The sequence below is a fragment of the Muscardinus avellanarius genome (assembly GCF_963383645.1).
Source record: "Muscardinus avellanarius genome assembly, chromosome: X".
NCBI lineage: Eukaryota > Metazoa > Chordata > Mammalia > Rodentia > Gliridae > Muscardinus > Muscardinus avellanarius.
Genome location: NC_137792.1, coordinates 45895610 through 45918689, shown reverse-complemented (window position 1 = coordinate 45918689; position 23080 = coordinate 45895610). Strand labels below are relative to the sequence as shown.

Sequence of the window (23080 nt, the reverse complement as noted above, 5' to 3'; positions counted from 1 at the left end):
GTTCAATTCCCAGTATACCTCTCACCCTGGAAAAAATTGTGAAAGATAGGGAAAATCAGGGTTTATAAGCACAGTCCACATTTATGTTCCAAGTAAAATCAGGTTAAAGTGCATACCACTGTTTTTGAAGCAGTAGAAGTGTAACCTGATGCTCTGGGAGTGTGTGACAAAGGGAAGAGTAGTCTCAGCATCCATATTTATGGCTTATTAGATATAATATATGGCCTGCAGAATCCCTTCCCTGGAGAAGGTTTTATAGAGCGTGGACTTAGAAGGTTCAGAAGGACAGCCTGTTTGATCAGAGTTTATAGGGATGTGTCATGGAGTAGCATAATATTTTATTTATTTATTTAAATATTTTTTATTTTGGAGTCTTTTTTTGTGGTACTGGGGTTCTTGGAAGTCCTTCTGCCTCCGGGCTACACTCCCAGACCTATTATATATATATATATATATATATATATATATATATATATATATATATATATATATATATTTTTTTTTTTTTTTTTATTTGGAAACAGGGTCTCTTAAGCCAGCGAGGCTGGCTTCGAACCTGTACGATCCTCCTGTCTCCTCCTCCCAAGCACAGGGATTACAAGCGTGCGCCACCACACCCGGCTAGCATAATATTTTAAATAACTCTATTTTAAAGTATAAATTCTCCAGAAGCTACTAAAATATATGGGGGGATTTCCTGTCTACCCTTCACCCAATTTCCCCCATTACAATATCTTGTGTAACTATATACAGTATCAAAAGCTAGAAACTGACATTGGCACAATCCACTAATCTTATTCCAATTTTACCAGTTCTGCATGCACTCATCTGTGTATATGTTTATTTAATTTTATGCATTTTCTTTTGTGTGTGTTGTAATAGTAATTGAACCCAGGGGCATTCTCTCTCCAAGCTTTTTAAATTTCCCAACCATTTTTAAATTTTTATTTTGAAACAGTCTTGCTAGGTTGCTGAGAATCTCACGACTTTCTGAGGCTGTGCCTGAATCTGCAATCCTCTTGTCTCATCCTCCCAAGTACTAAGATTATAGGCATGTGCCACTAGGCTCGACTAATTCTTTGCAGTTTTATCAATTCTCAGATTCACATAGCCACTGCAATTAGGATGCAGAAATGTTCCTTTATCACTGGAGTGTAATTTTTGCCCCAGCTCATCTGGAAAGAGTTTGGGTTAATGAACACTTACCAACGACATAGGTGACCAACATTCCTGAAAAGAGATGCCATGGAAATTCAGGATGTAGTGGAAAGTCTGATTGACATAACACCCAGGACTAAGTTATAACAGCTAAATAAAAGTCCATTTTGTAAACAGACGCAGTGATACATAGTGGCGAAAGCATGGTTTGGGAGGCAAGGAACCTGTCTTTGAATCCCAGCTCATCTATTTTCTCGCTTGGTGTCTTTGGACCTATCACTTCATATCACCACACTTCTGTTTTCTCAGCTTTAAAACACAGATAATCTTTATTTTATATGGCTCTTGTGAGGCTTAACAAAAGTCTGGAAAATATCTAGAGTAGTCCCTGGCACAGAAGATACCCAGTTCTGGCTATCACCAAGATCATTCATGCAATAAGTATTTATTTAATAGTTGCTATTTGCCAAGGAGTAAGATAAGAACTGTGGGAAAGAGTTATGAATAAGACACAGGCTGTAAATTCTAGTTAATTTCAGGCTAGAAATAAGGGGGATTTACAAACTCACTTATGCACTCACTTAGCAGATATGTGCCATGTACTAGTCATTATTCTAGATACTGGGTGGATGGATACAGCAGTGAACATGGAACAATGAACTAACAGATAAATATATATTGTGTCAAATGATAAATGATATAGAGAAAAGTAAGTCGGGTGTGGTGGGGCATGCTTTTAATCCCCGTACCTGGTAGGCCGAGATAGGATTGTAGGTTAGCAGCCACCCTTAGTGAGGTACTTAGTGAGGACACTTGCAACTTAGACCCTGTTTCAAAATAAAGAATAAAAATAGGTCTAAGGTGTAGCTCAGAGATACAATGTCCCTGGGTTCCATCTCCAGTGCCACAAAAAAGAAAAAGAATAGCAGGTGAGAAGGAAAGGGAGGGTCCCCTGGGCTAGAGGCCTGGTTATTTTACAGAGAATTGATTATGGAGGTTACATATAAACAGAGGCCTGAAGCAAAGTAAGAGAAGGACCCATGCTGGTAAGTGGGGGAAAAGTATTCTGGTTATAGGAAATAAAGCACCTGAGTGGGGAACAGGCTTGGCATGTTAGCATTTCAGTCGCAGAAAGGAGATCGTTCCCACCTCCCAACCTCTGCCCTGGTACTAGAGACTGAATTTAGAGGTGCTCTACCACTAAGCTATATCCCAAAACACTTTTTTTTTTTTTTTACGATAGTTAGGTTTGAACCAAAGGCCTCACATATGCTAAACAAGTATTCTACTGCTGAGCTACAACCCCAGCCCTCTCAACTACATTTTTTTTTTTGCGGGTCTGGGGATGGAACCCAGGGGCATTCCACTTCCCAGCTACACCCTCTGCCCTAGTTTTTTTTTTATTCTTTAATTTGAAACTGGGTCTCACTAAGTTGTGGAGGGCTTCACTAAGTACCTGAGGCTGTCCGTGAACCACGATCTTCCGGTCTCAGCCTCCCGAATGCTGGGATTACAAGTGTGCGCCACCACACCCGGCTCAACTACTTTTTAAAATCTTATTTTGAGCCCGGCGTGGTGGCGAAAGCTTATAATCCCCGCGCTTGGGAGGCAGAGACAGGAGGATCGCACAGGTTCGAAGCCAGCTGCCGTGCTGGCTTAGGAGACCCTGTTTCCAAGTATAAAAAATGTAAAAATAGGTCTGGGAGTGTAGCCCGGAGGTAGAAGGGCTTCCAGGAACCCCAGTACCACCAAAAAAAAAAAATCTTATTTTGAGATGGTCTCGCTAAGTCACCCAGGCTGGCCATAAACTCGAGATCCTCCTATCTCAGCCTCCTAAGTAACTGAGATTACAGGTATGTGCCACTATGCCTGGCTAAGGAGGCCAATAATTACTGGAACAGAATGATTGAGGGAAAATAGCAGAAGTTGAGGTTAAGGGGGGGGCATGCGGATCCTGTAGGGCAGTGATTCTTCAGATGTGGGCCCCACTACTTGAGAACTACCTGAGAACTACCTGAGAACTGGTTAGGCTGATCCTTATCTTTCCTCATGCTTATGGAATCAGAAACTTTGGAAGTGTGGCTCGGGAATTGATGGTTTAAGAGCTCTTTATAAAGATTCTGATTCATAGCCGGGCGTGGTGGCGCACGCTTGTAATCCCAGCATTTGGGAGGCTGAGACCTGGAGGATCGCGGTTCACAGACAGCCTCAGCTACTTAGTGAGGCCCTCTGCAACTCAGTGAGACCCAGTTTCAAAATAAAGAATAAAAAAATAGGGCTGGGGGTGTAGCTCGGAGGTCGAATGCCCCTGGGTTCCATCCCCAGACCCGCAAAAAAAATAAAACAAAAAAAACCATTCTGATTCATACTTAAAATAAGAGCAGGTTTAGTTCTATGTAGTTCTATGTAGTTAAAGACTTTTTTAAATTGTGAATGGGGTAGGAGCCACAGAAGGGTTTTGAGTGAAGGAGAGTTGTGATCTGATGTAAGTTTTGGCTGTTGAGGTCAGACTCAAGGAGCAAGGGTAGGAGAAGGGAGATTTGGGGGCTCCTGACAATCATTATTCCTCAAAGTGTCATCTTTGGACCAACAGCATCAGCATCACTTGGCAACTCATTAGAAATACAAAGCCAGAAAGGAAGAAGGTAGGGGAAGAAGAAGGCTGAGGTTAATTAATGGAAAACCTACATTTAAATATGTTTATACATGTGAATATAACATTGTTAACATGGACACACAGTATTGAGAGGGAGGGAAAAGGGGAAACGGGGTGGGGAGGGCACCAAATACTGTGTGAACATATGGCATTGTCAACATGATCCACATTATGATGTGAGACTATAGTGTACCAATAAAAAATAAAAAACCTAATTGTTCTAAAAAGATTAAATAAAGAATGCACATTTACATGCCATACCCCTGATCTACTGAATCAGGATCTTTGGGGATGAGGCTAAGGAATCTTGTGTTTTAACAAGCCCTCCAGTTTCTGATGCTCCCTAAAATCTGAGAAATATTGGTTTAGTTAGACAATGATGGTGTGGACCAGAGTCAGTGGTAATGAGAAGTGGTTAGAGTTTGAATATATTTTGATACAGAATTTTTTCACAGTACTGGAGATTGAACCCAGAGGCATTCTGCCTTTGAGCTATACCCCGAGCCTTATTTTTTTTATTCTTTATTTTGAAACAGGGTCTCACTAAGTTGTGGGGCGCCTCACTAAGTAGCTGAGGCTGGCCACCAACCAGCAATCTTCCTGTCTTAGGCTCCCAAGTACTTACAAGCATGCACCACTACACTTGACTTGATACATTATATTCTGACCGACATGATACATTATATTCTGACTGATTGAGATTGTGAAAGAAAAAAGTCAAGGATAATTACATTTTGATGAGTGTGGATAAAAAGGGGGATATAAAGGGGAATAGAGCAGTGAGCAGTGACCAAGGGAATCTTAAGACTTTTATGCATGGTTGGTTTTCTTGAGAGATAGTAAAAAGTTTTCTTTGTATGCCTGTCAATTCGTATGGAGTTATTCTTTTGGTGCATTCAGAATTTAGTGAAGCCTGTTATATGGTAGATACCAGCATCAGAGACTGGGTAGACAAAGGAGAAATTTGCCAGGTGCACTGGAACTTGCTCAGTTCCCTTTGTACTCCAGGTCCTGAGCACCAGGAGAAGCCGCTGAGGGGAATGGTGGCTGCCTTTACATCTGGCTTAATAGATAGTGTTCTGTCTGGTCAAAGTTGTTGCAGAAAATCATAAATGGACTTTTTTGAACAAAGGAAAGTAAAATACTTTTTCTCTTCTTAATTCTTGAATGAAGATAGTGGCTTTTTGGGGCACAGGTAGTGATAGTATCTGGCTTCTTGGGCACCTTCAGAGAACAGAGAATGCATAGATGAGAAACCAAACAAGATCTTGAGCAAATCATGTCACCTCAGACTTCAATCCTCAGCTCCTGCTTGGGTCCACTTTTCCAAAAAAGAATTTAGTGCTGAGGCTCTCTTCCTAAGTTTCTGAGCCTGATCTTGAACCTACAATGCTCCTGTTTCAACTTCCCAAGTACTGGGATTATAGGCATGTGCCACCATGCCCAGCTGGCATGTTAAAAGACTGGTTAGAAATTTGGAGGAAGGGTCGGAAACTTAGAGATATCTGGTTTGGAGTTACAAGTATGTGCAGGACACACAGAGCCTTGGGTGTGAGATCAGTAACGAAAAGTGAGGAACAATTGTCCAGGCAACATTTAAAGACTGAGAAGAAGAAAAAGTTAATTGGGAAACAGAAGGAGCAGCCAGACACATAAATAAGATCATATCGCATTTATACTCACACCCTGCAGCTCCCCAGTTCTTTACTTAGGAAAAGCCAAAGCTTAACAATAACCTACAGCCAGGCATGGTGGTGCACACCTGTAATCCTGGCACTCTGGAAGCTGAGCAGAAGGATCACAAGTTTGAGGCCATTCTTAGCAATCTAGCAAGACCTTTTTTCAAAAGAAAATATAAAAAGGGCTGAGAGTGTATCTCAGAAGTTGAATGCCCTGGGTTCAATCTCCAGTACCCCTCCCCACCAAAAAAACCCAGTAGCCCACAAAATCCCTACTATGTGAGCCCAATACCTTCCTAACCTTTTACTGTTCCCCTCACTGTCTATTCCAGAGCACATTTCTCTATTATTTGAATAGTTTAGGCGTGTTCCTGCTGCAGGGCTTTTGTACTTGTTTTCTTTAATTGGAGTATTCTTCCCTCACATCTGTATGGTTTGCTCCTTTATTACCTCTTTAGGTCTTAATTCAGAAGTCATGTTGACTTCCCTACCTGATATTTCACCACCATTGACATTCTTCCTGGGAATGAATGAATATATATATATATATATATATATATATATATATATATATATATATATATATATATATATGTCATCCTTAATATGAAATACTCTGAAATCCAGTTTTTGAACTTAGAGATGCTCAACATTTGCATATGTTCCAAAATTTAAAAATTCCCTGGGTTCAATCTCTTGTACAAAAAAAGAACAAGAAGGAAAGAAAGGTAGTGCTTTCCTTGTAGGAGAAGGAAAGGATGGGTACAGGTGGTATATTTGGTGGTAGATTTCTAGTTGAAGTTTGCACCTGTTTACTTCATTTTTCTCTAAGAAGTAGGAAACAATGTCATTTTCTAAGAGTGAAGAGGGAGGTAGTGGGCTAAAGATTTGAAATCCACAGTGAATTATGGGAAAGAGTGCTGAGTAGACAATTATAGGAGGGTTATCAGATGTGTTGGACAGTGTGAATTTATTGTGCTACCAGTGCAATGAGTAATTTTTTTTTTTTTTACGGACATGTTCAGTGATCTAGTGTTATGTAGTTGATTTAAGCCAGGGTTGGGTTTTCCACTAACTATGGGATGAAGGGCAGTGGGGCAAGTGAAGGTATCTGTAAGAGAATGGTTAAAGTGTGGAAGGTTGCAGTCTTTTCTTTCCCTGCAGTACTAGAGATTGAGCCTAGTGCCTCACACATGCTAGGCAAGCACTGATCTACATCCCTACCCCTTTAGGTATTTTATTTTGAGACAGGGTCTTGCTAAGGTGCCTGGGCTGCCTTTGAACTTCTGATTCTCCTGCCTAAGCCTCCTGAGAATCTGGGATTGCAGGTGAAAACTACCACACTCAGCAGTGGAATCTAAGGTAGAAAGAAATATAGGGAGAAGTCAAGAATGGGTAAATAGTTGAAAAGTAGGCAGATCAAGGTATTTTGAGGGCAAAGAACAGGGAAGTGAGTGAGAGTGAGGTATATACACTTGTGGTCATGTTCTAGAGGTAAAGCAGTTACTGCTATCAATAAGATCTATTGGATGGCCATGAGAGTTGGTAGCTGAAATGGGAGTGGAGGTAACATTGTCTGAAAATGAAAAGGTCAAAGGAAGGACTGAGAGCCCAAGATGTTTGCCTCCATGTTGATATTAGTATCCTGTGGGATACTGGCAGGACATGGGGTGGAGAAGATTCTGTGAGTAGGATTTTTGGTGAGTGAAGTTGTATGTTGGGGAGATGAGGTGATGGCAGTAATGAACAGGAGTAGGGCACATGGTATAAAACTGAGAGGAGTGGGAGATTTTACACAAGGGTAGAGGAGAGATGATCTCCTAAGTCTCACTGGACAGTGAGGAGTAAGTCTACTTACAACCCAGCCCTAAATTTATGGGGGTTGGGGATAATGTACAGCTTTTGCCTGATAGGACTGTAGCATCGTACTTCTTAGATTTTCTGCAGCAAAGGATCAGGGCCTTTTTTTTCTTTATTTCCAGTCTATAATGGACCAACCTTTTACAAAATTAAAAAGAAGAATTATAGAAAAATTGTATGAACAAAAACCATGCCAAATACAAGCTCCAATTTTTTATTATTAGATTCAATAGATATAAAAGCTTTTAAGTGAAAGTGATGCTTACTCTCTGTACTTATCACAGACCTGTATGAAACAGTTCATGGACCAGCATTAGTCAATAGATCACAGTTTTGAATGTCAGTGGTATAGAGAAATGGTTTTCAGCCGGGCGTGGTGGCGCACGCTTGTAATCCCCGCGCTTGGGAGGCAGAGACAGGAGGATCGCGCAGGTTCGAAGTCAGCCGCGCGCGCTGGCTTAGGAGACCCTGTTTCCAAATAAAAATGTAAAAATAGGTCTGGGAGTGTAGCCCGGAGGTGGAAGGGCTTCCAGGAGCCCCAGTACCACCAAAAAAAAAAAAAAAAAAAAAAAAAGAAATGGTTTTCTTGTAGAAAAAAACTACATTTCACTTAAGCCAGGAAGGTTTGACATTGCTGAGGGCATAACAGAAAAGTTGGGAGAGGAGATGAGCAGTGGGTGTTTGGGGTAGAAAAATCACATAGCCATATGGGATGAAAGTTCAGGAGACATGCAGGAGGGGCTTCGTTTTTTAACAGTGTCTGAGGGTAGCAGGTATATGAGACAAAGCAGTCCAGGGAAGTAAGTTCATGCCACGAAGTCTAGGAAGTATATTTAAAGAAGGTTTAAGCAGGTGAAGGTTGAGGACTAGACTGAGCAAAAAATTATGTCAGCTGTCACTTACTGATTATTATTATTACTTATTAGCACAACCTGTGCTCCCTGTACTATGCTGTGTCGTCTTCATATATGTCATCTGATTGAGTCCTTAAAGAAAAAACATTTAAATTTGATGGTGATAACCCCGATTTACCAATAGGCTAGAGTTCTACAGGCATTATAGGATTATTAGCGGAGAAGATAGTGAGGTAGTGGGGTTGTGATCACAGGAAGTTTATGAGCCTGGTCTTGGAACAGTTTGGCTCTGCCATATTTTTATGCTCCCTGCTGTATGTGGCTGAGCAAAGATTTTAGGAGTTTAACCTTACCTGGAAGTTCTTTGAAGGACTGCTGCCTTCCCTGGTGAGGGAAGGATTTAATTTTGTGAGATTGCCACTTCATATACATGCAAATTCAAAATTTCAAAATTAAATATTAAAATATGAAATAAGTAACCCATGTTCATTGTAGAGAGAAAATACAGATATGGAAGCAAAAATTATTGCCTGTAATCTTATATTTGGTGCTTTCTTTGAATAAAGTATCTCAACAAACTTTATTTATTTATTTTTTTAGACATACATGCACATACCACCCAATTAGCCTTTACCCAATTCCCACCCCATTCCCTCCCCATCACTTCTTCCCATGCTTTGCTTAGTGATTGACAATGATGTTTGTTAAAGTACATGTGCATTAGAGAATTTCACTCTCCCTCCCATCTTCTCAGTTAGGTCCCCTTATTTGCTCATCTATAGTGTATCCTTCTTCATGTAGAGTTCCTATGTTCCATTTTCTCCCTAGCTTCTGCATATTAGAGCATCAATTTCTTATTTTTTGTGACTGACTAATCTCACTTAGCATAATATCCTCCAGTTCCATCCATTTCCCTGTAAATGACATAACTGTGTTTTTCTTTGTAGCTGAATAAAATTCCATTATGTACATATCCCATAGTTTTGTAATCTATTCATCTGTTGATGGACCTAATTGGCTAGTGCCATAGTTTGGCAATTGTGAATTGTGCAGCTATGAAAACAGATATGCATGCATTAGTTTGGTAGTTTGGTTTCCATTCTTTTTAGTAGATACCCAGAAGTGATATTGCTGGATCATATGGTAAGTTCGTTTCCATTCTTCCATACTGTATTCCAAAGTGGTTGTACTAATTTACAATCCCACCAACAACGTATTATTATTATTATTATTAATTATTATTATTTTATTTTATTTTTGGTGGTACTGGGGTTCCTGGAAGCCCTTCTACGTCCGAGCTACACTCCCAGACCTATTTTTATATTTTTATTTGGAAACAGGGTCTTTTAAGCCAGCAAGGCTGGCTCCTAACCAGCGCGATCCTCCTGTCTCCGCCTCCCAAGCGCGGGGATTACAACCGTGCGCCACCACGCCTGGCCCGTATTATTTTTTTAAATTTAATTTTTTTTATAAGTGGAACATATTGAGAGTGCTGTACATTTTTTTTTAAATTTATTTATTTATTTTTATTGGTGCACTGTATTCATATATCACAGTGGGATACAAACTTTTGTAGACATACATGCACACATCGCCCAGTCAGCCCCCACCTGATCCCCACCCCGTTCCCTCCCCATCCCTCCTTCCCATGCTTGGCTTAGTGGTTGACATCTAGTATTATAGCAATTTATCCAAAATTAAAAATGATAATTTCACATAACAGTTTCATTTGTCTGATACCAAGCTTTTGATGACTTAAAGATAACATTTCAATATTTCTTTTTGCTTTCTTTCTTACCAGAGAATATTTCTTTTCTATTTTTTTTAGGTGAAACTATCCTATATTTATATATTTAATTTTCAGAAAAAAATCTATCCTAATATGGAATATGGACTCTAGATAACCAAAACGATCTTGAAAAAGAACAAAGCTAGAAGATATATATTTTCTGATTTCAAACCATATAAAGCTACAATAATTGAAACAGTGTAGTACTGTTCTAAAGGCAGATATATAAACCATTGGAGTTAAATAAAAGCCTAGAGCTAAATTCTTCCCTATATTGTCAAGTTATTTTTGACAAGGTTTCCATGAACATTTGGTGGTGGAAATAATAATCTTTTAACTAAATATTGTTGAAAAATAATAATTACATGGAAAAGAATAAAATTGGACCCTTACCTAATCCCATATACAAATATTAACTCAAAATAGATAAAAGACCTAAATATAAATGTTAAGACTATACACTTTTAGAAGAAAATCTGGGTCATAAAACCTCACAACATTGAAATTGGCAGTGATTTCTTGGATATGATTTCAATGGCACAGGCAACAGAAGAGTATACAAACTCCCTAAAAAAATAAAAAATATTGTATATCCAAAGACAATGTAACATTTCAATATTTCTTTTTGCTTTCTTTCTTACCAGAGAATATTTTTTTCTATTTTTTAGGTGAAAATATCATATATTTATATATTTATTTTTCAGAAAAAAATCTATCCTAATATGGAATATAGACTCTAGGTACCCAAAATGATCTTGAAAAAGAACAAAGCTAGAAGATATATATTTTCTGATTTCAAACCATATAAAGCTACAATAATTGAAACAGTGTAGTACTATTCTAAAGGCAGATATATAAACCCTTGGAGTTAAATAAAAGCCTAGAGCTAAATTCTTCCCTATATTGTCAAGTTATTTTTGACAAGGTTTCCACGAACATTTGGTGGTGGAAATGATAATCTTTTAACTAAATATTGTTAAAATAATAATTACATGGAAAAGAATAAAATTGGACCCTTACCTAATCCCATATACAAATATTAACTCAAAATAGATAATAGACCTAAATACAAATCTTAAGACTATAAACTTTTAGGAGAAAATCTGGGTCATAAAACCTCACGACATTGAAATTGACAGTGATTTCTTGGTTATGATTTCAATGACACAGGCAACAGAGGAGTATACAGACTCCCTAAAAAATAAAAAAATAAAAAAAAATTGTATATCCAAAGACAATGTAAACAAAGTTAACAGTTACTAATAGAATGGGATAAAATATTTCCAATTGCTATATCTGAAGGTATATTAATATTCCAACTAGAAATCCTAAAAATTAACAACAATAAAGGCAAACAATACCATTTAGAGATAGGTAACAGACTAACATAAATAATGAATCTCCACAGATAACCAATCTTAATTGTCTGTTGGATGGAAACTCTTGTTTCTCTGGTTCTGGTGTGTGTTACCTATTTCTTCTTTGTAGTTAATCTCTTTGAGTATTTTCTGTAGCGCTGGTTTTGAAGACATAAATTCCTTCAGTTTCTGTTTGTCATGGAAGCTTCTTATTTTTCCATCTAATTTGATAGAAAGTTTAGCTGGGTAGGAAATTTTTGGCTGGAAGTTGTTTTCTTTCAAAATTGGGAATATGTTACTCCAAGCCCTTCTGGCTCTCATGACTTGGTTTGGGAAGTCTGGACTGATTCTAATTGGTTTGCCTCTGAATGTCACTTGGCCCTTTGTTTTTGTTGCCTTTAAGATTCTCTGCTTGGCTTCCACATTGGTCATTTTGACAATTATGTGGCGTGGAGATCCTCTTCTCCGATCCTGTCTAAAGGGAGTTCTATAAGTTTCCTGGACCTTTGTATCAACCTCTTGCTCTATGTCTGGAAAATTTTCTGCTATTACTTCTTTGAAGAGATTGTTGATCCCTTTGGTTTCACTTTCTTTTCCCTCCTCTATTCCAATTATTCTTAGGTTAGCTCTCTTAAAATGGGCCCATATTTCTTCAATATCAGATTCCTGCTGTTGGATATTTTTTTCTAGATTAGAAACTATGAGTTCATTTTTGGATTGCTCATCTTCTAAGAGTGAGATTCTGTTCTCCATGTGTTCTAATCGGTTGTTTGTGCTTTGAATTGAGGCCTTTACTTCATTAATTGCATCCTTTATCTCTTTTTGGCTCTCTCTGAGTTCTTTTCGAAGCACCTCTATTATTTCTACAGTTATTTTCCTGATTTGATCTTCTAGAAATCTCTGATTTTCTGTTTTATCGGGTTCTGATGTTGTGGGGTTGTGGGCATTCATTGCTCCAGTATTATTCCTCTTTCCCATGATTTCGGAAGTTTGTGCCTTCTCTGGGTTCTTCCCTTGGGTCACTATGACTTCCCTTAAGGTGTTCTGGATCTCGAGTCAGTAGTATCTCGGACCCCACTACTCCTTTACTGGGTTTTATCACAGAGTCTTCGACCCAGAGAGTCGATAGAGGCTGCTTTAGACTGTGGGGGGTGCCAGGTTGCACGTTCTCCTATGGTGTGATATCTCTGCCACCGCCCCTCCCCCACTGGGTCAAGTCCCAGGGAGTACAGTACTGGGACTTCTCGTCTGTGGCCCGCAATTTGACTCACTGTTCTTGAGTACGCAGATGTAGCTGTACTGGCCTCGCTGAATTCGCTGCTGCTGCCGCCGGTAGCAATATGGCGCCGCTGCTACGCCCTCGGCTATGGGGCTGGCGTTTTTCTTCTTGATTTTGATTTCTACTCTGAATCCCTGCAGCGTGTGCTGAGCTCGGCCACTGGGAGCTTTAGATGCTCTCTGCGCGGAGAAATCCCGCCTAGCTGTTCCGCAGTGGCTCACCTCGGCTTGCTGTAGCCGTCCTGTGAATTCGCCGGTTCCTCCAGCAGTATGGCGCTGCTGCCGCGTCTGCCGCGTCCTCGGGCGCGAGGCCGGTGTATCTCCTCTGTGGCTCTGTTCTCAGTCCGCTTTCTCTCTGGAGCCTGGTGATTTTTTGTTTCACTGGTGATGGTGTTTTCTGGCTATGAAAGGCGCTGATTTTGTGGTAATGGAGGTTTGTTGTTAGCGGGGCTCTTAAGCCCCGCTTTTCTCGGTCGCCATCTTCCCGGAAGTCCGAGAGTGCTGTACATTTACATTGTGCTTCAGAATGCCCTTTTCCCTCCCCTTCCCTCCCCCCTAATAGAGAGTGTCCAGGTTAATCATGTTGTATTTATGCTATTACACATATCTGTATGTAACTCCTCCATTGAACAACCTCAGCTTTCTTCCTCTGCTATCCTTCCGTTCAAGCTTTGCTGAGATTTCCCCTCCATCATCTGGAATCCCTCTGTAATTACCACTTCTCCCTAGCTTGAACATATTAGAGAAAACATATGTCCCTTTTCTTTCTGTGCTTGACTAATCTCACTTAACATAATGTTCTCTAGTTCCTTCCATCTTCTTGCAAATACTATTATTTTATTTTTGTTTATAACTGAATAGAATTCCATTGTGTGTATTTCCCATAATTTTGCAATCCATTCATCTGTCTCAACAAACTCTAAAACCTGGGTTATATGAAATAATATTTTGGATATATTGGGTTAAAATAAAATGTTATCAAATTTTATTTTATCCCTTTTTACCTTTTAATGTTACTATTTAACACATTTAAAATTACATATTTGGATTATATTATATTTTTGTTGGATAGTGTTACTCTATAGTCTTTTCAAACTCTCACCCCTCTGAGTCTTAATGAAGCTTTTTAATGTGTGTAGCCAGTCCTAATTGTTTTAGATCAGTAGAATTTTTGCATTGATGAAAATGTTTTATAATCTGCCCAATATGGTAGTCACTAACTACATATGGCTACTGAACTCTTGAAATGAAGGTAGTGTGATTGCATTTTATACTTTATTTTTATTAATTTAAATGTAAATAGTCACGTGTACTAATTGCTACTGTACTGGGGCAGCACTGTTCAAGATTTTAAAAATAAAATTTTTATAAATGTTGACTGGTTTTATCCTTTGTAGTTGCGTTGGTGTTGAAGAGGAAAAGGCTGCTGATATTGACCTTTATCACTGCCCCAACTGCGAGGTCTTACACGGGCCCTCTATTAGTAAGTACATCTTTGGATTTTCATCAAAAGATGATCCAGAGGAGAGACAGGGCAAAGGAAGCTTGGGAGAGTGATTGCCTTATCTGAGTGCTTCAGATTTATCTTCTTTATGAAAAAACAGAAATCTATGAGGCCCTACAGGCCAGCAGCTCCTCCAACTAAGACGGCAGAAGTACATAGCTTTATCTGCCTTCCCTTCTAGTAGTTGCCTGGAGAAAGCAACCAGTATCACCAGGAACTTTCCTGAGTCTGTGGAGGCCTCATTGACTTCAAGTTCTCTGGGAGAGGGTCAGTAAATTGGAAGAGAGGAAGAATCTGCTGGGGCCTTTCTTCATGGGCATTCTGACTCATTATTTCGTGTCTTTTTCTGGCTTAGTGAAAAAACGCCGTGTATCTTCAAAAGGGCATGAAACACACAAGGGAAAACCAGTGAAGACTGGGAGCCCTATGTTCGTTCGAGAGCTCCGCAGTCGGACTTTTGATAGGTAAGGACTTCTGCCCCAAGAGCTGGTGAGCAGCAGGGCTCTTGGAGGCTGAGACCCGTCTCTTTCTTCTCAGAACAGGAAGAAGTCTTAAAGATCAGCAAGTCTCTCTTACTGTAAAGAAAAATAAACTTTTTTGTGTGGTACTGGGAATTGAACCCAAAGGCAGTCTATCTCCAAGCTATGTCTCCATCCCCCTTATTTACTTTTTGTTTTGAAATAGATTCTCTCTAGGTTGTCAGAGAGTCTTGTTGGGTTCCTTAGGCTAGTCTTGAACCTGCGATCCTCCTGACACAGCCTCCCAAATACTGGAATTACAGGCAACCTAGTGAGACCCTGTTTCAAAACAAAAATATTAAAAGGCCTGGGAGTATAGCTCAAAGGTACAATTCCCTTAGGGTCACTACCATAAAAGAAAAACAAATTCCTGGGTGAAATGATAAATGCCTAAAATCCCAGCTACTCAGGAGGCTGAGGCAGGAGGATCCAAAGTTCAAGGCTACCTTGGGCAACTTAGACCTTGCCATAAAAAATAAAAAGGGCTGCGGGCACAGTTTAGTGGTAGAGCACTACTGGATTCAAATCCCCAGTGCTGCAAAAAATAAAATAGCTGGGTGTGGTGGTACACACTTATAATCCTAGTACTTGGGAGGCTGCGACAGGAGGATTGCAGGTTTTAGACCAACCTGAGCAACTCAGTGAGACCCTGTTTCAAAATAACAAGTAAAATGAGGCTAGGGATATAGCTTGGAGGTAGAATGTCCTGGGTTCAATCCCCAGTACCAATAATAAAATAATAATAATAATAATAATAGTAATAATAATAATAATGATAATGATTTGATGGTTTTGTATTTCTTTTTCAATAAAAAATATTTCCTATTTTTATTAATCTGGCCTTCTTAAAAATCAGTACTATATAAATTAAAGATAAAGAGAATTAACAAAGAACTCTTTTTTTACTTGGTTTTTAATTTATTGGACTATTTTTCAGATTTTTTTATCCCAAGTATTATTTATTAAAAATTTTTTTTGTGGTGGTACTGGTGTTCCTGGAAGCCCTTCTACCTCCGGGCTACACTCCCAGACCTACTTTTACATTTTTTTAAAATTTGGAAACAGGGTCTCCTAAGCCAGTGCGCACGGCTGGCTTCGAACCTGTGCGATCCTCCTGTCTCTGCCTCCCAAGCGCGGGGATTACAAGTGTGCGCCACCACGCCTGGCCCCAAGTATTATTTAGATTAAGTATTTCTTAATATTTTTGTTTTAATTGTTTATATAAAGGCTATGAATCTCTCCTCTACACCAAGCTCCTCAGGTCCCTTATAAGTCAATCAATTTCTCATACTTTTTTTTCAAAAATAGCCTTTGCCAAACATTTATATGTTTGTATATCCTTCTTTTTCTATTTTTGACACAAATGGAAACACTAGATTCTTTATCTTTTTTTTAGGGGGGGGTGTACTGTGGATTGAACCCAAGGAGCATTCTACCTCTGAGCTATATACTCAGCCCTATTTTTATATTTTTGTTTTGAAACATGGTATCACTAAGTTGTAGAGGGCCTCACTAAGTTGCTGATGCTGGCCACCACAAACCTGTAATTCCCCTGTCTCAGCCTCCCAACTACTGAGATTACAAGTGTGTGCCACTACGCCTGGCTAACTCTTGCTTTTTTATAAATCCTAAACTACATATCTTGTAGTTCAAACCATAATAGCACATACAGATATTTTTCATTCTTTTTCAAGGCTATTTAGTATTTTATCATTTGGATATACACCTTATTTAATCAGTCCTCTATTGGTGAACATTTGTTTCTAGTGACTATTGCTATTAGGGAAAAATGCTGCAGTGAATATCTTTGCACTTAAGTTTTTGCATATATGGTGAATATATCTGTAGATTTGCTGCCTAAAAGCGAAATTGTTAGGTCAGAGAGAATGTGTTTTAAAAATACTTATAACTCAGCTAGGCATGGTGGTGTGCACCTGTAATTGCAGTACTTTGGAGGCTGAGACAGGAGGATCACAGGTTCTTAGCCAGCCTCAGCAAATTAGTGAGGCCCTTTCGAACTTAGTAAGATCATGTTTCAAAAAAAAAAATAGGGCTGGGGGTATAGCTCAGAGGTAGAATGCCCCTGAGTTCAACCCTCAGTACCACAAAAAATTAAAACTCTTGCCAATTACTCTCATAATAGTTACACCATTTCACATTCCCACAGACAATGAGTGAGGTTGTTGATTCCCTTAAATCCTGACCATCATCACTTATATTTTTTTGCCCTTCTGATAAGATAAAGTTGAAATCTTATTGTTTTTTATTTGTATTACTTAATTGTGAGGGTTGTAAATAGTTTTTTGTATATTTATAAGCCATCTTTATTTCTTTCTGTTATTTGCATGCTTGTGTTGACAATTTACCAATTGTGTGATTATTACTTACTGAATTTATAGCATCTTTTCTTGCAGAAAATTCTAATTTTTATGTAGTTAAATTTATTTACTATGCCAGGAATGGTGGCGCACACTTGTAATCCCCGCACTTGGGAGGCTGAGACAGGAGGATCGCACAGGTTCGAAGCCAGCCTCAGCTACTTAGTGAGGCTTTCAGCAACTTAGTGAGACCCTGTTTCAAAATAAAATATAAAATAGGGCTGGGAGTATAGCCCGGAGGTAGAAAGCCTTTGGGTTCCACCCCCAGTACCACAAAAAAAAATTTATTTACTATTAGTCTAATCACTACTGGATCTGGGCTCTCCCATGTTTTCTCTAGTACTTTTATGTCTTTACTTTTTGCAAATTAATCTTTTGACCATCTAGAATTTTGTGGAGTGAGGTAAACATTGAACTTAATATGTTTGTCACAACACAACTTGTTCTATAGGCTATTTTTCCTTTCCTTTTTAATTTTCATGGTGCTGGTGAAATTGTTTCTCTCTCTCTCTCTCTCTCTCTCTCTCTCTCTCTCTCTCTCTCTGTGTGTGTGTGTGTGTGTGTGTGTGTGTGTGTGTGTGTGTGTATTAATGTGGATGAAACCGAAACCCAGGGGCCTTCTACCTCTGAGCTATACTCCCAGACCTATTTTATTTTGAAACAGGGTCTCACTGAGTTACGGAGGGCCTCACAAGTTGCTGAAGCTGGCCACGAACCTGCAATCCTCCTGTCTCAACCTCCCAAGTACTGGGATTACAAATGTGTGCCACCATATCTAACTTTTTGTTTGTATTTTTAATTAGACTCTGCTCTTCTGGGTTAAATAAATTAGCCAAACTTGTCATATATGCCTTTTATTTATTTTATTTTATTTTTGCAATACTGGGGATTGAACCTCCAAGCTACACCCCCACACAATTTTTAAATTTATTTTGAAACCTAGTCTCACTGAGTTGCGGGGAGCCTCACTAAGTAGCTGAGGTTGGCCGCAAACCCGATTCCTCTTATCTCAGCCTCCCAAGTACTGGGATTTCAAGCGTGCACCACCACGCCCAGATCCTTTTATTTTAAATTTAATTTTTGAGACAGGGTCTTGCTAAGTTGCTGAAAGGCTGGCCTCAAACCTGCTGTCCTCCTGTCTCAACCTCCCAAGTGCTGAATTTACAGGTGTGTATTACCACACTTGGTTCCTCAATGACTTTTCTTCCTTTATTTCTTTTTTCAGTATGAGGGATTGAATTTAGGACATTCTACCTTCAAGCGACACCCCTATTTTATTCTTCATTTTGCAAAAGGGTCTCCCTAAGTTGCAGAGGGCCTCACTAAGTAGCTGAGGCTGGCTGCAAACCTGTGATCTCCTGTCTCAGCCTCCCAAGTACTGGGATTACAAGCATGCGCCACCAGGCCCAGCTATGACTTTTCTTTCTAGGCATGCTGTTGACGGATTTCTTCTTTTGCCATCCATTTCTTCTTTTGTCACCTTATTGACTGGATATTCCTGACCTCTACTAATTTTCTTCCTTTTGCCTTAAGGCATGTCCTTTTCTCACTACCACGTGAGTTTCATGCTATTGGTTGTCAGCCCATGCAAGACCCCCTGGGGAAGACCCCACCCCTTGTATGAGTGACAGCCTCTAATGCGGCCTTTGGTGAAGAGAGCCTTAGACTTAGGATTTCTTTCCTGTGGCCCACAGCTCAGATGAAGTGATTCTGAAGCCTACTGGAAGTCAGCTTACTGTGGAATTCCTAGAAGAGAATAGCTTCAGTGTGCCCATCCTGGTCTTGAAGAAGGATGGGTTGGGAATGACTCTGCCTTCTCCATCATTCACTGTGAGGGATGTGGAACACTATGTTGGTAAGTCACCACAGACCCTCTTAACTGTGACATTGTCTACTCTCATTAAGACCCATACCCTGTACCCTCTGATATACCTTTTGTATTTCCTTTCTTTTTTTCTGTGTGTGGTACTGGGGATTGATTGAACCCAGCAGGTTCTACCTTTGAGCTACATCCCCAGTCTGAAAGATCTCACTAAGTTTGTGGAGCTGGCCTTGAACTTTCAATCTTCCTGTCTCAGCCTCTCAAGTACTGGGATTACAGGTGTGTGCCACCTTAACTCGCTTTGTACGTCTTTTCTAGCCATCTTAGGAATTAGGCAAAGTGCCTTGTCCAGAGTCATTTTTTGGCAAAGCTGAAGTCAAAATCTTAAGTCTCTTCTCCCTTCTCCTCTTAATAGACCACACAAAATTTCGAGTCCCTTTCTTTTCCCTGTGGAATTTTAGGAATGATGGCTCTCTGTCCTGTTGAGAAAAGAAAGTCTTTGACTCTTACACTTACATGCTAATTGTCTTCTGGGTGTAAGTTTTTGGGGAGAGAGGAAGAAAAGAACTGAGAAAGCAGGGCTTGGGCAGGTGGACTGTACTATGTGTGAAGCTTTGTGTCAAGTAGATCCACAGTCCTAGCAAACCTGGACCCACAAATTTAAGGAAAGTGTAATGGATTTCTCCACTGCCTTCCAAACATACCATACCCACATACATGTACAGTATCTGAGGATGGATATTTTTAGTATAAGGCCATTGTAGGGTTTGATGAGGGAACAAGAGAGTCTTTCCCAGTCTTTGAGATCATTTGATCTAGAACCAGTCTTTTTATCCATTTATTGGTGCATTGTAGTTATAAAAATAGTGAGATTCAAAGTGATACATTCATACATGTAAGACCTCACTTTGTGTAATTCCTTCTGCATCCCACCCCACTCCCCCCATCCCTATACATGTCAGTGAGATGGGTAATGATACCTTTTGGACAGAACATTATTTGAACTGTTTCCTTCCTCAGTCCTCCCTTTTCCCATCTCTTTACTCTAGGTTCTGACAAAGAGATCGATGTGATTGATGTGGCTCGCCAGGCTGACTACAAGATGAAGCTTGGTGATTTTGTGAAGTATTATTACAGTGGGAAGAGGGAGAAAGTCCTCAATGTCATTAGTCTGGAATTTTCTGATACCAGGTAGGAGGGCAGGGTTAACAAAATAGCCTGACAAAGTGGAACTTGTGAATACTGAATATATATTTGTGTTCCTTTCCTTTCTTTCTGGTGGTCTCTTCTGGGATGAGGAGCTGGGTTATACTTTGAAAGGTAGCTGATTATATTTATTTCAACTGAGTTGTATTTTTCCTCCAGAGTGCCTAACATTGGATAGATTACACAGTATCTGTTTTAATTAATTTTTGTCTCCTTCAAGACCTAGGACAGCTTTCCAAACCTTTTTAAGGTATTTAGATTGTGTCATGGTCACTAGTCTAACTGTGGGTACAATTCCTCTGTCTCTATAATATAAATGCACTAAAACTACTCCTACGTAGTTTTTCTAAGGATAATAAGGTTTCTTAGATTTGGAAAGAACAAGAAAATGCTACATTATAACCTTTAAATTATTGTATCTAGATTCATGGTTTCAATAGAGAAATGTAGTCCTTTCTGTGATCAGAATTGTGGGAAATACAAAAAACTCACATCTTTTTGCTCTTTATGAAGCTGTCTTATTAGCTATATTTTTAATTTTTAAATAGTTGCATATTCATAGGAAGTTATCAAAAAGTGTTTGGGAAGGTCCTTTGTACTCTATTCAGCCAATTTCCCTCAATGGATAATTATAGTACATTTAAAAACCCTTGCTATTGTTTTAAGATGCAAGGTGAAATAACCTGAAGGTGTTTAAGAAATTGCATTTCTTAATACCTCATTTCATCCCAAAAGACTATTTGAGGTAGCTTAGAGAGATGCAGGGAGGGGAAACAAGAGAATATTGGAACAGAAGGAAAATAAAGGTGGGGAAATAGGAAGCACCTGGTAGGTGCTCTGTACCTGAAATGTGTATATGAGCATTTGGATAACTGGTGGAGGTTGACTGCAGAGTTTGACTGAGTTTCCTGAAGGTTCCAACAAAGAGGAGAGTACATTGTTATAAGATTTGTGGTTTTACATAGTGTAAAATCAACCAGATATTTCAGAGAATTAATTCTTTACCTGGAACTGAGCCCTGAAAGGTTTCTCTAGTGGTTTATCATAATGAAGATACTATGAGATGGGAATGATACAGTAGGTGTTATAAACTAAGTGCCAAGTGAGTAGAGTAGCGTGGGGGGAGTATGAGCATTTAGTGGAGGACATGCCCACCTCCACTGGTGCAGGCTGTGGAGCTGTACCTGGGGCTTTGGGAACTGAGTGGAATGAGGAAGCTGACCAGACTTATCAAAATAAGGATCCTTATTAATAAGTGTGTCGTTGAGGATTCTATGGTGAGAACCGTTTCTGTCTTATCTGACCCTTTCTCAGATACAGGGATTTTATTCAGGCTTGAGCCTTCAGTTCCCCAACAATTGACATTTGCTTTCCATCCCTTCTTTGCTAGGCTTTCTAACCTTGTGGAGACACCTAAGATTGTTCGCAAGCTGTCTTGGGTCGAGAACTTGTGGCCAGAGGAGTCTGTCTTTGAGAGACCTAATGTGCAGAAGTACTGCCTCATGAGCGTGCGGGATAGCTATACAGACTTTCACATTGACTTTGGTGGCACCTCAGTCTGGTACCATGTGCTCAAGGTAGGAATGGTTTGACGTGTGGAGGCAGCCAGGCCATGAGTAGCCCTACCTGGGCTGGGTAGCAGTACTTTGAACAACAGTAGATGCCTAGGGTTTTCACAGCTGCTACCTCCTTAGATAAACCAGTTTCCACTCCTATCAACATGTATGGAAATGTTCATATTTATGTTAGGAAGGAATTTCTGGAAACTTCCCCTCCCCCCAGATTTTTTTTTTTTTTTGGTGGTACTGGGGATGGAACCCAGAGGCTTTCTACCTCCGGGCTATACTCTCAGACCTATTTTATATTTTATTTGGAAACAGGGTCTCACTAAGTTGCTAAGAGCCTCACTAAGTAGCTGAGGCTGGCTTCGAACCATTGTGATCCTCCTGACTCAGCCTCCCAAGCAGGGGATTACAAGTGTGTGCCACCACGCCCAGCTTCCCCCCCCCCAGATTTATTGAGATATAATTTATGTAACATGTAATTCACCTATTTTTTTGAGGTACAGAAGATAGAACCCAGGGTCATTCTACTTCCAAGCTACAACCCAAGCCCTATTTTTTATATTTTATTTTGAAACAGGGTCTCACTGAGTTACAAAAGACCTCACTCAGAAGCCGAGTCTGGCCGCGAACTATGATCCTACTGTCTCAGTCTCCCAAGTATTGGGATTACAAGTGTGCACCACCATGCCTGGCTACTTCATCTGTTTTTAAGTGCACAATTTTATTTTTTTATTGGCGCATCGTAGTCATACATCTTAATGGGGTATAAGATGTTAGAGGCATACATACATACGTCACCCATTTAGCCACAGATTTAGTTTTCACAATTGTATTTATTTATTTATTTATTTATTTATTTATTTATTTATTGTGGTACTGGGGATAGAACCCAGAGGCTTTCTACCTCTGGGCTATACTGTCAGACCTATTTTATATTTTATATGGAAACAGGGTCTCACTAAGTTGCTGAGAACCTCACTAAGTAGCTGAGGCTGGCTTCAAACCTGTGCCATCCTCCTGTCTCAGCCTCCCAAGTACTGGGATTACAAGAGTGTGCCACCACATCTGGTGTACATAGTCATTTAACTGCCAGCAATATCATAGTAGTACATATATGAGAAGTCTTTTTTGGTTTTGGGTACTGGGAATTGAACCCAGAGGCATTCTACCTCCAAGCTACACCCCCAGCCCTTTTTATTTTTTATTTTGAAACAGGGTCTCACAGAGTTGTTGAGAATCTCAGTAAGTTTCTGAGGCTGACCCCGAACCTATTATCCCAAGAACTGAGATTATAGGCATGTATCACCATGCTCTGCTAAGAAGTCTTTTAAAGTTACAATTCATATATTTTTCTTTTTAGTGGTTATTATAGGTTTGTAAATGGTATGTCAATGACTGTTAACAGTTAATATTTTTCTCTAAACCAAGCATAATAAAATGGATCTATTTACCTAT

At 39.6% G+C, this 23080-nt stretch overlaps 1 protein-coding gene across 2 annotated transcripts in view; it reads left to right on the top strand.

Annotated features, from left to right (window-relative positions):
- PHF8 (PHD finger protein 8) overlaps nt 1–23080 on the top strand; it is a gene marked incomplete at both ends in the record, with an annotated part of 115353 nt that overhangs the window by 12609 nt on the left and 79664 nt on the right. For both annotated transcript variants that reach the window (XM_080719622.1, XM_080719621.1), the window contains 5 exons: nt 14030–14115; nt 14492–14600; nt 18727–18887; nt 19904–20045; nt 21451–21637. In XM_080719622.1, coding sequence (XP_080575748.1) covers nt 14030–14115; nt 14492–14600; nt 18727–18887; nt 19904–20045; nt 21451–21637 — 685 coding nt within the window. The remainder of the gene's footprint in view (nt 1–14029; nt 14116–14491; nt 14601–18726; nt 18888–19903; nt 20046–21450; nt 21638–23080) is intronic.